Below are 15,673 nucleotides of genomic sequence, written 5' to 3'. Positions count from 1 at the left end.
TTGAGAGGTTTTTGCTATAGGGCATGTGCACTCGCCAGACAGACAGAGAGAGACAGAGAGACAGAAAGCGAGAAATCACCCCCCAGGGGGGATGGCCACGCCGCAATCCCTTCTCCTCCATTCTCCTCTCAGGATCTTGGGCATGCACGCACACGCGCCCAGCGTGAGTTTAAGCCACCGGGTCCAGGACTCGAACTGCGGTCGACTATGTGGGAGTCCAGCGACATAGCCATTATGCTAACTGCTGTTCCCAAGTCAGTTTTATATCTCTAGGCCTTGGTCTTCTCACTTAGGTGCCTCAAGGACAGATAGAACAGTGTGTGAAACTCCCAGCAACCTCTCCTCCCACTGTAGACAGCATTTTCCTCTCCCTGTCCAGTGCCCGTTAGAGTGTAGGCCTGCAGCGACTGATCAGAGAAGGGAGAAGGACTCAAGCTTGGTGGCCTTCCTGTAGGGTGTTTCTGGGAAATGGAGGGTATATAAGGAAAACTGAAGAGTCAGACAAAATTGGCTTCCATTCTAAAAAGCTAAGAGGGCTGGCCCTTTAGTGCAGCAGTGAAAAGTTGTGCATGGAGAGCTGGATCCCACGTGGCCAACGAGAGTTTTAACCCTGGTCCCAGCAGCTCGAAAACCATGCCGAGTTGGGGCTGGCAGGTGGTGGTTAAGGCGATGGACTCTCACATCACCAACCATGGTTTGAGTCTTGGACTTGGCAGCTTGACTTCTTACTTTCCCTTTTTCTCTCTCTCTCTGGTCACATTTTAAAAAATAATAGCAAATAAAATTAAATAAATAAAATAATTCTTAAAAAAGAGAGAGAAACATGCTGGGCAATTGCAGTGCCCCAAATCCTGCCAGATGGAGAGATGGAGAAGGGATTGCGGTGACTGTGCTCCACTGGAGAGCCATTTCTCTCTTAACCTCTCTCTCGCTTTCTCACTCTCTCTCTCTCTTTCCAGAGCACATGTGACCTCTGGCAATAAAAAATAAAGGGGCCCAGCAGATGGCATGGTGGTTAAGGCGCTGGACTTCCAGATGGCCAACCACAGTCTGAGTCCTGGACCTGGTGGCTAGCTTTTTCACCTTCCTTTTCTCTCTCTTTCTGTCTCTCTCTGGTCAAATTTAAAAATAATAACAACTAATGGAATTAAATAAATTAATAATTATTTTTAAATAATTAAGAAGAGGCCAGCAGGTGGCATGGTGGCTAAGGGCACTGGACTCCCACATGGCTGACTGTGGTTCAAGTACTGGACCTAGTGGCTTGCTTTCTTACTTTCCTTCTCTCTCTCTCTCACTGTCCCTCTCTGGTCAAATTAAAATAAATAAATAAACAAATAAATAAATAAATAAAGTTAAATAAAATAATTATTTTTAAAAATTAAGAAAAAGCTAAAAAATAATTAAGAAAAAGCTAGCAAAGATGGAGGAAGAGGAATGACAATAAAACTTCTCACGCTAGGATAGAAGAGAGCTTGAGAAGTTTGGAGAACGGAAAAGTCTAGATCCAAGCTGCTGGGAAAGGAGGATGAGAGATGTTGGAAAGGGTGGTTGTGGGTTTTAAATTAGATCCCATATACTGTTCTTTCTTTTTTTTTTTTAACTTATTTATTTAATTACATTTGTTATTCTTATTTATGATTTTGACCAGAGAGAGACAGAGAAAGGGAAAGTGAGAAAGCAAGCCACCAGGTCGGGACTCAAACCGCCAGCTGCCATGGGGGAATCCAGCACCTTCAACCACCATGCCACCTGCTGGGCCCGCCATGTACTGTTCTTTGCAATGAAAGTCCTTTTAGAGTTTAAGCAGGCCTGGTCTACACTCCTTTAAAAGCAACTGCAGATATAGGCTGGGCTCAGGAGGCCCTGGTATGTGTTGGGTTTGCATGCAGAATGGTCCCTGTCCAATCTACTTTACACATTGTGGTGAAAAGCTAAGGAAAATAGATATGAAGGTGTGGTACTGTAGGCCATCAAACAAGCTCCACCCCCTCCCCGTGCTTTCCCGTCCATGCACCTGTGCACCCTCACGCCCTCATACCTGCCAAATCTGTGACAAGAAAGCTGCCGTTTGTCCACTGATACAGCCAGTGCTGGAAGGTCTGGCATTTCTGCACAGCCTCAGAGTTGTGGGCTGCAGCGGGAGTCCCAGCACAGCCCCCTTCCCGAGAACAGTAAGACTCCAGGGGTTTGCCCAGGTCCTCCTCCAGCGTAGCATAGGGGATGTTGTTGGCAGGTCGGTAGATCAGGTACAGCGGGATGATCCTAGACACAGACGCCCCCTATAGTGAGCAGGAGGCATGACCCCAGAGAGCTCCTCCTTCCAACCCAAGTCTGTTCTTGGGTCTAAAGGAAGGGCCCTTCCAAAAAGGGAGCTTTCAGCTCTGAGCCTGAGGGACGGCACCGGAGGGCAGCTGTGGCCCACCTCCGGAAAGGCATAGAGGCCACTGTCTTCAGAGCCATGTCTACTCCCTGGTTGGTGGGACTAGAACCAGACTCTGGCTATGGTTATGGGTGAACTCCGTGCTTGAGTGAGGGACTGAGGGAGGCCAGGGTGTCAAAGAGAAAGGAACACCTCTGGAGAGGATCCAGCCAGGTTGTGGCTCAGGGCCAGTCAGACCCCAAATAAACCAGGGCTCCAGTTCAAGTCTCAAAATGAAACGATCACCATTTATAAAGGACTCTGCAGACATCCATGCTCGCCCAGCCTGCCTAGCACGGAAGCATCCTGGCCAGTCTGCCTCACGTAGGAACACCCTTACCTGCACAGAGACACACATCTGCTGTGCCCAGACTCTGCAATCGGCAAAACTGGGACGAAAGGACGGGGACTTAGGGTGGGTGGGAAGGAGATGCAGGACCACAGAGGAGACTTTCTAAAGTGGGGAATGAATCTTGAGGTCTTCATTTCTAGATTCTGTGGGCCCTTTGAGCTGAGTGTGGAGTTAGCAGTGAGCCTGTCTGCACCTGGCCATAACTCAGGACCCTCCAGGAGGCTGAGAAATGAGGCTCTGCAGCAGCTCGGCACTGAGGTCCCTCCCTGGCACTTACTCAGGCACCTCCCCAAACCCAGGTGCAGCGCGGGCTTCAGCTGCGAAGATTTTGCAGTACTCCCGACTCATGTTCTGGATCTTGCACCCCTGCGGATTATAGGAAATAAGATCTGATCAGTGAGGGGGCACCCCGGTTTCCTAGAGCCCAGCTCAGAGTGGAAAAGCCATCAGCTAGGGGACTCCAGGGGGGAGACCAGCCCCGAGGGAGGGGGCCTGACTCCTTCCTGCTCCCTACTCTGCACCTCTTTTTATTTTTTCTTGTGTCTTTCAAGAGGCTTTGCTCTTTCCACATGAGGTTCTCCAGGTGGTCTCTAAACTATGTCCCCTGGAGCCCGAGTGATAGGTGGCAGTGTCCCAGGGCAGCTTTGCAGAGAGCAGGGAGTCTGTCCACCCGCCACATCACTCCCCTTTCACCTCCCATACAAATAAGGCTTCCACCAGAGATTACATCTGAGGCAGGGGGAAAGGTTTGTGCTGCAAAGGTTGTCTGAAAACCATGGCTTGAATGGATTTGAAGCTGTCAAGCTCCCTGTGACCAAGTGTCTAGATTCTGGGTACAGCTCAGACAGTCCTCCAGGTCTAGCCTAGAAACCCCAGAATGTGGAGACCAAAATGACTCCGACTCTGTAGTGGGCTTCCCTACAGGATCAGCCTGGGAAGAGGACGGGTATGAGAGAACAAAGGGACAGGGCACAAAGTTGGGACACGATACCTGGATGGTGACGTCATAGTTTCTGCCCAGGAGAGACGTCTCACTGCTGGGCCCAAAGACAAGAAGGCTGGACACCTTGATGACGCACGTGCGGCCTGACTCAAAGATGGGCTCTAGCCCGTAGATGACCTTGGCCTGGGAGGCCTTCCGAAGGCCGCAGCCGTGGGCAGTACCCCGGAGCTCCTCGCTCACCAGCCGCCCAAAGAGCTTGTCTCCCCAGCAGCCTGAGTCTGCCAGACCCTTGGCAAACACCATCGGGGTCATCTCAATTTCTTCTCCAACTGAAGGGGAACAGGAGAAATGTAGAAAACTAGAAGCTTCTAGTTTCTAGTCATGGGGCCAAAAAAAAAAAAAAAAAGCAGACTATGACCAAACCTCTCAATCTATTGGGTCGTTGGAAAAGTCATGATGCATTTTTTTTGCACAGAATAACAGAAAAGTATGTCATGACTTTTTCCGATGACCCAACAATTATTGATGTAGAAGATGTACATGTATAAAGGGACACATTCAATGGGATATAATCAACAAAATTCAAAATGTAAGAAATTCTGGAGCCAGTAGGTGGCGTGGCGGTTAAGGTGCTGGACGCTCCCACATGGTTGACCACAGTTCGAGTCCTGGATCTGGTGGCTTGCTATCTCACTTTCCCTCTCTCTCTCGCTCTGTGTCTCTCTCTGGTCAAATTAAAATAAATGAATGAATACATAAAATAAAATAAATAATTCTTTTAAAGTGTAAGAAATTCTACTCATCAAATGACTTGGACAAATAAATGTCAACAGGTGAGGGAGAAAGAACTATTACCTACTAAGAGAGACGTGAGAAATAGATCAGCCAAAACGAATGAGTGGTTCCCAGTTCAAATAACCCAACATGGGGGAGAGCTGGGGAAATGAGAGTGGACAGTTCATGATGTTAAAAAACGATTATTAAGTTTTAGGTGTGAGGTTATATTTGATATAGATTATGTTATTTGATAACTGAACAAAAGGCACTGTTCGTTGGGAGGTCAAAGAGTGGCACCTCAATAAAGTAGTACCCTGTGAGGCTGACCGACATAGCTTCCTAAGGTTCTGGGTTCACGGCTGGAGACTTCCCTGAATGCGCTGGGTGCACATGTGCCCATGATCCAGGATTGGCTGTAGCTCGGGGTAGATTGTGGCATGAAGACTCTGTTGGGGTATTGTCTCACTGTCTTTCTCTCTCTTTCACTCATGGAAGAAGAAAATACATAAACTTTTTTAAAAATTACTAGCGGGATGCATGAAGATATAGGTTAGCAAATGGAGCTCCAGACAGCCTTCCCTCGTGGGCTGCCTTCAAAGTCCCGAGCCTTGGCATGATTCTTGCAGGGGCAGTATAGACCCTCGCCCTAATAGCTGAGCCTTTAAAATGCTTACCAAATTTTGGGGGTATTTCACAATCACCAAGGAGCCTGCTGAAAATGCAGGGCTCCTAGGTCCTTCCTGGACGCTAGATAGTTACTGGAGGACAGCCAAGGAACTGCATTTTTAGGAGGTTCCCTGTGTGGCTCTAGTGCCGGGGTCACAGGCCACTGTGAGACACTCCGGGTGAGGAACTGGCAGGGTAAGGCATGCTCTAGTGGCCAGTCCTCCCTGGGTCAAGGACTGGCATGGGCACAGTCACTTCTTCTCCTGCAGTCGTCCGAAATAGGGCTCCTCCTCCATCATCCTCCCCAAGCCATATCTTAAACCAGGAGACTAAGGGGAGTAGCATGCAGATTCAGAGCAGACTCCAAGCCTTCTAGGAAGGTCTTCCCTGCAGGTGGCAGGGGTGAGGATGATGACTCACCCCTCCTCCCCCAGAGGGCCCCTTACCTTCACCTTCTTCTCTGGAGATGAATCCTGACAACACTGGATGGAGAAAAAGAAGAGAAAGCAGCTGCCTACGGGCTGCTCTGTCCTGAGAGCTGCCGCCTCTGAAAGGTGACCGCCGCCCATCCTCGGGGGCCGGGCCGGGCATAGGTTAGCAAATGGAGCTCCAGACAGCCTTCCCTCGTGGGCTGCCTTCAAAGTCCCGAGCCTTGGCATGATTCTTGCAGGGGCAGTATAGACCCTCGCCCTAATAGCTGAGCCTTTAAAATGCTTACCAAATTTTGGGGGTATTTCACAATCACCAAGGAGCCTGCTGAAAATGCAGGGCTCCTAGGTCCTTCCTGGACGCTAGATAGTTACTGGAGGACAGCCAAGGAACTGCATTTTTAGGAGGTTCCCTGTGTGGCTCTAGTGCCGGGGTCACAGGCCACTGTGAGACACTCCGGGTGAGGAACTGGCAGGGTAAGGCATGCTCTAGTGGCCAGTCCTCCCTGGGTCAAGGACTGGCATGGGCACAGTCACTTCTTCTCCTGCAGTCGTCCGAAATAGGGCTCCTCCTCCATCATCCTCCCCAAGCCATATCTTAAACCAGGAGACTAAGGGGAGTAGCATGCAGATTCAGAGCAGACTCCAAGCCTTCTAGGAAGGTCTTCCCTGCAGGTGGCAGGGGTGAGGATGATGACTCACCCCTCCTCCCCCAGAGGGCCCCTTACCTTCACCTTCTTCTCTGGAGATGAATCCTGACAACACTGGATGGAGAAAAAGAAGAGAAAGCAGCTGCCTACGGGCTGCTCTGTCCTGAGAGCTGCCGCCTCTGAAAGGTGACCGCCGCCCACCCTCGGGGGCCGGGCCGGGCCAGTCTGAGCCCCCGGCAGCAGGGCACACTCACCCTCGGGGCTGAGGCAGAAGTCGGTGGAGGCCGAGCCGTGCTCGTTGTGGATGGTGCATCGGTACACGCCGCAGTCTACAGCAGATGCCTGCACGATGGCCAGGGCAGCCGGCCCCTCGTCCCCGGCACTGCAGAGAGTGGAGACCTTCTCGTGAGGGCCGTCACCGTGGCTCAGGGCCAGACTGTGGTCGGAGGGGTCCTCGGACCCACTCTCAGAAGCTGCTGTGGACCCAGGCTCTGAGAGCTCTGGGGAGGTGGTGAAAGAGGTACGGTGGTCAGGAGCCGGTCCTGGGCCACACAGGCCGGGTTTGCAGCCCTCACACTTACTAGAGGTGGGACTGAGCACAAGTGACTCAAAGACCTCGGAGCCTCAAGTTTCTCATCTCTACTTCGGGGATCACAGAGTCTCCCTCTGAGGGCGACTGTGAGGATGAGATGGGATGACAGACACACAGTGTCTGGACAATGCCCAGCACCGCACTGTCATCGGGGAGCCAGGCAAGGTGCAGGAGGTACCCAGTCAGCTTACCTCCTGCCCACCTCGCCCACCGGGCGCTGATCCTTGGCCCACGTCAGGACTGAGTCACTAAGAATGTTGAAAAACTGGCACCAGAGCTTCAGGCTGCCCGAGGCATCAGGAAACTGCTCCACTCGAATCTTCCGGATCACCTGTGGGGCTGCGAACAGAGGCCTAGGTGAGAGGGGGAAGCTACTTCCCCAAATCTGTGTCTTCTCTGGGTGTAGGCTTGCTTCCCTGGGTGCCCTTGGCTGACAGAGACAGATCTAAATCTCCCCAACTCCCCACTTCATGGCCACCAGCTGCCTCCCACCTGCATCTCGGTCTTCATCTTGGAAACACACTTTTGCTAGAAAAAAATCTCACATCTCCATCCCCACCCCCAAGCCAGAGGGTCTTCATAGCTCACATCAAACAGCAGTCAAGAAAGGAACTTGTTTGCATTCTTGGCTCCTAACTTTAGAAGCCTACATTCGGGGACCAGCAATCAGTGTAATGGCTATGTCGGTGGACTCTCACGTAGTTGACCATAGTTCAAGTCCCAGACCCGGCGACTTAAACTCACGCCAGGTGCGTGTGCGTGCATGCCCAAGATTCCGAGAGGAGAATGGAGGAGAAGGGATTGCAGCGTGACCATCCCCCCTGGGGGGTGATTTCTCGCTTTCTATCTCTCTGTCTCTGTCTGGCGAGAGCACGTGCCCTATAGAAAAAAATAAAAACCCTCTCCAAAAAAAAAAAGAAGCCTGCATTTGAACTCTGCCTGGACTGCTCTCACGGTAGGACCAGCAGGGGGCATGGTGGTTGAGGCACTGGACTCACACATGGCTGACTACGGTTCGAGTCCTGGACCTGATGGCTTGCTTTCTCACTCTTCCTCTCTGCATCTCTCTCTGGTGAATTAAAATAATAATAATAATAATAAATAAAATTTTTAAATGTATATCAAAAAAGTATTAAAAAGAAAGAGGGAATGATGGCAAGGATGATGAACGCTAGAACGCTATGGAAGCCACGCCCATGCTGAGTACTGGACTCATCCTGTCCCATTTAACTCTCGCAAGGTTACACTGACAGTGTTATCATACCCATTTTACAGAGCAGCAGAGCAAGGCAAGACCCGCGCTCCTCTCATTCTAAAGCCTGTGACATGGATGATGAAATAAGAATACCACCCCATAGGCCAGCCAGTGGCATGGAGATTAAAGCAGTTGGATCCCCCATGGCTGACGGCGTGGTTCAAGTTCCAGAACCAACGGCTTAAAAAACACGCTAGGTTGGGCCAGCAGATGACATGGTGGTTACGTTGCTGGACTCCCACATGGCTGACGACGGTTTGAGCTCTGGACTTGGTGGCTTGAAAATCAAGCTGGGTGTGCGTGTGCGTGTGCGTCCAAGATCCCAGGAAAAGAGAGGAGAAGGGATTGTGGTGTGGCCATCCCCTCTGGAGGGTGATTTCTCACTCCCTCTCATCATGTCTCTCTCTCTCTTCTGTATGTGCACACGCCCTAAAGCAAAAACTTCTTAAAAAAGAGAAAAAGAATCAAATGCCAGGTAGGTGTGCATGCATGCCCAAAATCCTGAGAGGAGAGTGAAGTAGAAGGGAGTGTGGCATGGCCATCCCCCGGGGGGTCAGTTCTCACTTTCTTTCTCTTTCCAGTGTGTGATGTGCACTCTGGAAAATTAAAAAAAAAAAAGAAATACCACCCTTGTAGGGATGACTGCTCCCAGCCAGGGGTGCTGTTTACAGCAGCCTCTGCTCTCCGGCCATCCCTCCATACCCACCGCTCACCTTTCAGCAGGTCTTTGGCCTTCTTGGGCGTGGTCAAAGCTTCCTGCTTGCTTTCATCCGGGACCAGCTCGGCGTCTGGGCCTTCGGCCTTGGGGCTGGGGCCCAGGTCTCCCACCGGCTCCTCCTCTGCCCGGGGTACCTCCAACATGCTTGCCTTTCTACCTTGGGTAGGGGAGCGTCTCTCCCTCCTCAGAGATCCCGGGGACCCAGGTGACAGGCTCTTCCTGGGCCCCCGGGGGGACACTGTGGGGCTATCTCCCTCTTCAGGCTTGGTCGTCTCCCTATCTCCTGCTGCTCTGACCTTAGGGAGAAATCTCTTCCTGCGGGCCCCCAGAGCCAGCTCCTCAGGAGTGGCTGCAGGGAGACCTGTGGTAGCCTCCCCTGGGCCCTCCTCCTCTGGCAAGGGTTCCTGAGCTCTGCTGTGGGCTGCCTGCCCACCTGCTTGCCCCAGCGGCCTGCCTGTGCTGCTCTCGGGAGTGGTCCCCAGGAGGCTGGGCTCCTCAATGGGAACCTCTCCCTGACCCTCACTGGATCCTTCAGAGGGTAACACGGGGCCCTCCTCACCAACCACGATGGCAGGGACAGTGAGCGGGCTGGGGCCAGGGCCCCAGGAGCCCCGGGTGGCGGCCAGGGCCTGCCGGCCAGCCTGCACCTCACGGTCCAAGAGGCCGGTGAGGCGGCGGGAGGTGCAGGGGCTGAGCAGTAGGCTCTGAGCACTCTGCACCAGGTCATCATTCTCCACACGCTCCAGGATGCGCCTGGACGTCCGGGGACTCAGCCCAGCCACTTCCACGGTGGGAACCAGGGCAGGCGAAGGCCCCAGAGACCCAGCCGGGGACTCTGCCCCCGCCCCACTTGTCTCCGGGCTCGAGAGCTTCAGCAGCAGAAGCAGGTAGTTTTTCAGGGAATCTATGAGGCCAGGGTCACAACTCCGGGGACCTGGAGTCTTCCCCTCCACATCTGGCCCCTGAGCACAGGCCCCTTCACTGCTGGTGGCCATGGTTTCTGGTGGGTGACTCTGAGTGGGGGTCCCTAGGCCTGGGAGCAGCGTGGGGGCAGAACTCAGCAAGGCCTGGTCCCCAGGGGGTGGGAAGGCAGCCATGTTCCTGTGCTGTGAAAGTGGGGTGCCGGGCAGCTCCTGTGGGCCAGTCCCAGGAAGAGGAGAGGAAGCAGGTACCTCCTGGCTCAGGCCAGCTGGAGGACAGATACCCAACTCCACACCCAGTGCTTCCCCCTGCTGCTTGTCCCTAGGGTGCTGGAACAGGCTGTCCTCCAGCTTGGCTCTGGTTGGGCCGGAACTCTCTCTTTCCAACTGCTCTGAGCTCCCTGTACGAGGTGGCAGATTCCCTGACGGGGGACCCAGCCCAGTTTCCTCAAGATTTGTGGATGTTGCCTCCTCAGATCTAAGCCTGAGACCAGGTGTTTCTGGGACATGAGACCCTGCAGGGGTCTGTGCAAAATATTCGCCAACCTGGGGAGCCTGAGGACCCTCAGAAGGAGGGGGTTCAGGGGCTCTGCACCGTGGGCTGAGGCTGGCTGCAGACTCCTGCTCTGACTGACCTTCCGTGACCGTGGCTATGCTCCCCGCCAACTGCATCCCCTCCGCTTCCTGTACCCTTCTGCCCTCCCGTGTCCTCGCATCTGTCTGTGGCTTCCTGTCTTCCTGTGTCTCCTCTGCCTGCATCCTTTCTGCCTGTGTCTTCACATCCTTCTGCCAACTCCTGTCTGACTGTGGCGTCTCACTTTCTGGAGTCGCAACGTCCACCTGTGTCTTCCCATCTGTCTGTGTCCTCTGGGTCGTTTCCGTCCTGTCCCCCTGGACCCTCCCATCCAACTGCATCTTCCCATCGGCCTGCATAGTCTTGTCGCCAGTTCTCTGGGGAGCGGATGTTCTCCTATCTTCCGGGGTCTCTGTATCCATAGGCTCGGTGCTCCCTCGACTCCCAGAGCTGCTGCTGGCCGGCGCAGTTGCAGCCGTGGCTGCCTGGGGCTCCAGGACCTGAGCAAAGCAGGGATAAAAGCAAGGACTCAGGTCCTTGTGCATCAGGGTCTCTTCCCAGTCTGGCATCTCAGCCTCCTCTGACGGCGTTCAGAGCTGCTCTGATGACAATCCTGCCACCTGGTTTCTCGGGCCTCCTGGGGGTTGGGAGACAAAGACGTACAGCCAAGTCCCACAGCCTCACACCTGCCCACCCTCATCTCTGACCCCAGAATCTGCGCCAGGGAATATGCAGCATCCAGGTCCAGCTCTGACCCTTCCTACCTCTCACTGAAGAAAGCCCGTTCTTTCCAAGAAGACCCTGCTCGCCCCTTCCCCCTGCCATTTGGAGGCCAGTGTCCTCACCCCAGGGCTCCCAGAGTGATCGGTCTGCCCTCTCGTGGCACTAACTGCCCTGGGTAACGTGACGGTGAGGTGGGAGAGGGCGAAGGGTATCCCAGTAATGGCCTTAATGACGGCGTCCGCCAGTTACACTGCATGGGTGGTAACAACACGATGTCATCCAGGCAGGAAGGGCTGAGTGGCACCTGTGCTAAGAACCCGATGACACATTTCATGTTACCCTTTTGCACACTTACCGTTTGTGAAGTACCTTGCTAGGCTTTACATATCATTTTATGACCTCACTTTCCCCTGATAATGATGTGAAATATGTTAAGAGAGTTATCTCCTTTTTAACGATAAGAACAGTGATAGTTGGGGCTGGCTCCATGGCCTGGTAAAAGCAGCAGCATCCCACACGGCCAATGGTGCAGTTCAAGTCCTAGACCCAGTGGCCTGAGAAACACACCCGGTGTGTGTGTGTGTGTGCGCGCGCACACGCCCAAAACCCTGAAAGGAGAGAGAGATGGAGAGAGGGATTGCTGTGTGACCATTCCCCACTGTGGGGCGCTCTCTCCTCTCCCTCTCTCTCTTTCTGGCAAGCACATGTACCTTTTAGCAAAAATAAATAAAATAATAAAAATAAGAAGCCAAACAATGAGGTCAAAGAAGGTATGCGACTCATCCATTAGCAGAGTTTAGAGTGGAAGCCAGCTGTGTTTCTCGCTGCAGATGCCATTGTCTTTGCTGCTGTGCTGTCAAGCCACCTATTTAAGTGTCATTAAAAGACTGTCTCAACAGAGCGGCATAAAATAGTATTTGCCTCTTTTCTTCCTGGATGTCATCAAAACCAATAGAGCCAATGAGCAAACAGAGAAAGCAAACTCCATCGTTAGAGAACATGGAGGCAAACAGTCTATGATCTCAACAAACAAACAAACAAAAAGGTGGGAGGGCTACAGCCACGGCACAGCCGTCACGCAGCGCCAGACTCACAGAGGCGGTCCCGAGTTTGCATCCAGAGACCTCCCTGAGTACACTTGAGTGCACACGGGCCCAGTGTAGGCTGGCTGAGGCTAGGGGTGTCCCATGCTGTAAAGACCCTACTGGAAGTGGCTGTTTCTCTCTCTCTTTCTCCTGTCATCTCTCTTTTTCAGAAGAAATAAAAAATTTTAAATACAATAATGTTTTCTTAAAAAAAAAAAAAAAAAGAGCTGCCAGCAGCAAATACTGAGAGGTTGAGAAGAAACAAAAGTGAACAGGGGGAATACTAAAGCAGCTCAGGAGTTTGGACCAGTGGGTGGCTTGGTGGTTACAATGTTGGACTTCCACATGGCCAATCATAGTTCGAGTCCCAGACCCAGTGGCTTTAATGTCATGCTGAGTGTGTGTGTGTGTGTGTGTGCGTGTGTGTGTGTGTGTGTGTGTGTATGTGTGCCCAAAATCCCAGGAGGAGAATGGAGAAGAAGGGATTGCAGCATGGCCATACCCTCTGGGGTAATTTCTCGATTTCTCTCTCTCTGACTCTCTCCTGTGAGTGCACACGCCTTACAGCAGAAACCCAAAACAAAATAAAAACAAAACAAAATACAAAAATGGGCCAGCAGGAGGCATGGTGATTAAGGTACACTGGACTCCCATATAGCCGACCATGGTTTGAGGCTTGATCTGGAGGTTTGCTTTCTCACTTTCCCTCTCTCTGGTCAAATTAAGAAAAAAAAAAAAAAGAAAAGAGAGAGAGAGAGAGAGAGAGGATGATGATGAGTAAAGTTAAATAAAATAATTCTTTAAAAACAAAAACAGGAGCCAGGAGATGGCAGAGTGGTTACATCACTGGACTCCCACATGGCCAACGGTGGTTCAAGTCCTGGACATGGTGGCTTGAAAATCATGCCAGGAACATGGGTTTGTGTGCCCAAGATCTTGGGAGGTGAATGAAGAAGAAGGGAATGAAGCATGGTCATCCGTCCCTTAAGTGGTGATTTCTCACTTTCCCTATCACCATGTCTGTCTCTCTTTCTCTCTAGCCAATGCACACATCCTAAGGCAAAAAACACTCAAAAAACAAAGACAAAAAACAATTCAGGTTAATTAATGAAACTGTTTGGCAGGTCTTAGACTACACCAGCAAAACACAGTCACTGTAGGGGACCAGCAGATAGCATAATGGTTACATCACTGAACTCCTATGTAGTTGACTATGTGGTTGGAGTCCCCGACCCAACAGCTTAAAGCTCACAGCAGGTGTGTGTGCATGCATGCCCAGAATCCCAAGAGGAGGAGAAAGGATTGAGGTATGGCCATCCCACCAGGGGGGTAATTTCTTACTTTCTGTCTCTCTGTCTCTCAAGTGAGTACACACACCCTACAGCAAAACTCTCTTAAAAAAAAAAAAAAAAAAAGAAAGAAATCACTGCAGATAACGAGTTAGTTCCCAGCGCTACAGCCATAAGCTCCATATATAACAAGAGCTATAGGGCCATGGGGGGTTGTGGGGTAAATCAAACAGAAGACACAGGGGAGATGTCCAACAGAAACCAGGAGAGGAGAGCGGAACAGCCTAGAGACAGCAGATCTCAGAAAACACCAACAAAAAAATTCTCCTGACAAAACCTCCTGAAACTGCGAAACTGAAAAACTTGTTTTTAAACATACAAGACTATTTTCCTCACAAGCCCATGCCTGAGGAAACTCTCAGAGAACAAACTTGGCTAAGGAAACCACAGAAAAAGAATCTATGTTGGGAGCCAGCAGGTGGCATAGTGGTTGGGGTGCTGGACATGGTCAGCCGAGGTTTAAGTCCTGGGCGTGGCAGCTTGCTTTCTCACCTTCCTCTGTCTGGTCAAATTTAAAAAATATATGTAATAAAAATAAATAAAATTAAAATAATTCTTTAAAAAATGATGGTAAGCACTAAACGTTTTTATCTTATATTAGCATACATTGTATATTAACACAGACTAAGAGGAAGTGGGGTTTAGGGCACAGATTAGAGTGAGTTCCTTGCTTGTGCCACCCGTGAGAGTCAAGAACATTCCTTAAAGCTGAAAAAAAAATAGAAACAGAATATAAGGTTTTTTGGGGTTTTTTTTGTTTTTTTTTGAGAGAGAGAGATATTTTTGCTATAGGGCACGTGCACTTGCCAGAGAGACAGAAAGTAAGAAATTACCCTGCAAGGGGGATGTCATGTCACAATCCCTTCTCCATTCTCCTCTCAGGATCTTGGGCACACATGTACATGCACCCAGCATGAGTTTTCATCACTGGGTCCAGGACTCAAACCATGGGCAACTACGATGGGAGTCTAGCGATGTAATCATTAAGCCATCTGCTGGTCCCCAAACAGAATAGAGGATATTTAACCATACAGAGATAATCAGTTGGAAATAAAACTTCAGGATAGACTGAGACAGAAGATAAACAGATAGGAAATGAAAAAAAAAAAAAAGCTGGGAAGGAAATGGAAACACTGTCACTCTGCATCATAAAAAATGAATAAATATTGGGACCAGCAGGTGGGGCAGTGGTTAAGGTGCTAGACTCCCACATGGCCAGCCATGGTTCAAATTCCAGACCTGGCAGCGTGCTTTCTCACTTTCCCTTTCTCTCTCTCTGCCTTTCTTTGGTCAAATTAATAATAATAATAGTAATAATAATAACAAATAAAATAAAAGTAAATAATTTAAAAACAATTTAAAAAATGAATAGATATTAACTGAACAGATATAGAAATTAATGATATGACATAAAACTCAACTTATAAATTAAACTACTACATATGAATATTCCTAAATATTGGAACTACACATGAATCGAACATAACATAATGTAGATATTAAAATACCTATAATTAAAATATATTTAAACTAAGAATAAAATCTAAGGGCCAGCCCTGTAGTATCGCAGTTAAACAGTGTGCATTAGGAAGCTGGATTTAACCTGGCTAACTGCAATGCAAATCCCAGCCTTGGAGGACTGAAAAGCACTGTGGGTTGGGGCCAGCAGCTGGCGTAGTGGTTAAGGTGCTGGACTCCTACATGGCCATCCAGTAGTTCAAGTCTTGGACCTGGTGGCTAGAAAATCACACCAGGCACGTGTGTGTGCATGCCCAAAATCCTGAGAGGAAAAGGGAGAAGGGAGGAGAAGGGACTGAAGCATGGCCATCCCTGTGATTGCTCACTTGCCCTCTCTCTGAATCTGTCTCTCTTCTCTCCAGTGAGCACTTACTTGTGCCCTATGACAAAAACCTAAAAAAAAGAAAAAGAAAGAAAGAAAAGTAAAACACTCTGGGCATATGTGTGTACATGCCCTAAATCCTGATAGGAGGGAGAAATGGGGGAAAGGATTGTGATATGACCACACCTCACTGTGGGGTTCTCACTCTGGTGAGCACATGTGCCCTGTGGCAATTAAAAGAAGAAGAAGAAGAAAATCTAAAGTTGGGCAAAATTAAAGAATTTGGTGAATATTAGCAATGAATCCAACTGAAGAATTTTTTTAGAAGAATTATTTTAACTTTATTTATTTATTTATTTATTTATTTATTTATTTATTT

General features: G+C 50.2%; 1 protein-coding gene across 1 annotated transcript in view; it reads right to left on the bottom strand.

Annotated features, from left to right (window-relative positions):
* ALPK3 (alpha kinase 3) overlaps positions 1 to 15,673 on the bottom strand; it is a gene marked incomplete at its 5' end in the record, with an annotated part of 52,481 nt that overhangs the window by 3,781 nt on the left and 33,027 nt on the right. Inside the window, 7 exons of the mRNA XM_006152867.3 lie at positions 2,042 to 2,265; positions 3,052 to 3,140; positions 3,766 to 4,046; positions 6,317 to 6,352; positions 6,493 to 6,620; positions 7,022 to 7,169; positions 8,799 to 10,797. Of these exons, the coding sequence (XP_006152929.1) occupies positions 2,042 to 2,265; positions 3,052 to 3,140; positions 3,766 to 4,046; positions 6,317 to 6,352; positions 6,493 to 6,620; positions 7,022 to 7,169; positions 8,799 to 10,797 (2,905 nt within the window). The remainder of the gene's footprint in view (positions 1 to 2,041; positions 2,266 to 3,051; positions 3,141 to 3,765; positions 4,047 to 6,316; positions 6,353 to 6,492; positions 6,621 to 7,021; positions 7,170 to 8,798; positions 10,798 to 15,673) is intronic.

Source organism: Tupaia chinensis, unplaced genomic scaffold (assembly GCF_000334495.1).
Source record: "Tupaia chinensis unplaced genomic scaffold, TupChi_1.0 Scaffold000359_1, whole genome shotgun sequence".
Lineage (NCBI taxonomy): Eukaryota > Metazoa > Chordata > Mammalia > Scandentia > Tupaiidae > Tupaia > Tupaia belangeri.
The sequence above is the reverse complement of the archived record's forward strand: the minus strand, read 5'-3'. Positions and strand labels throughout refer to the sequence as shown.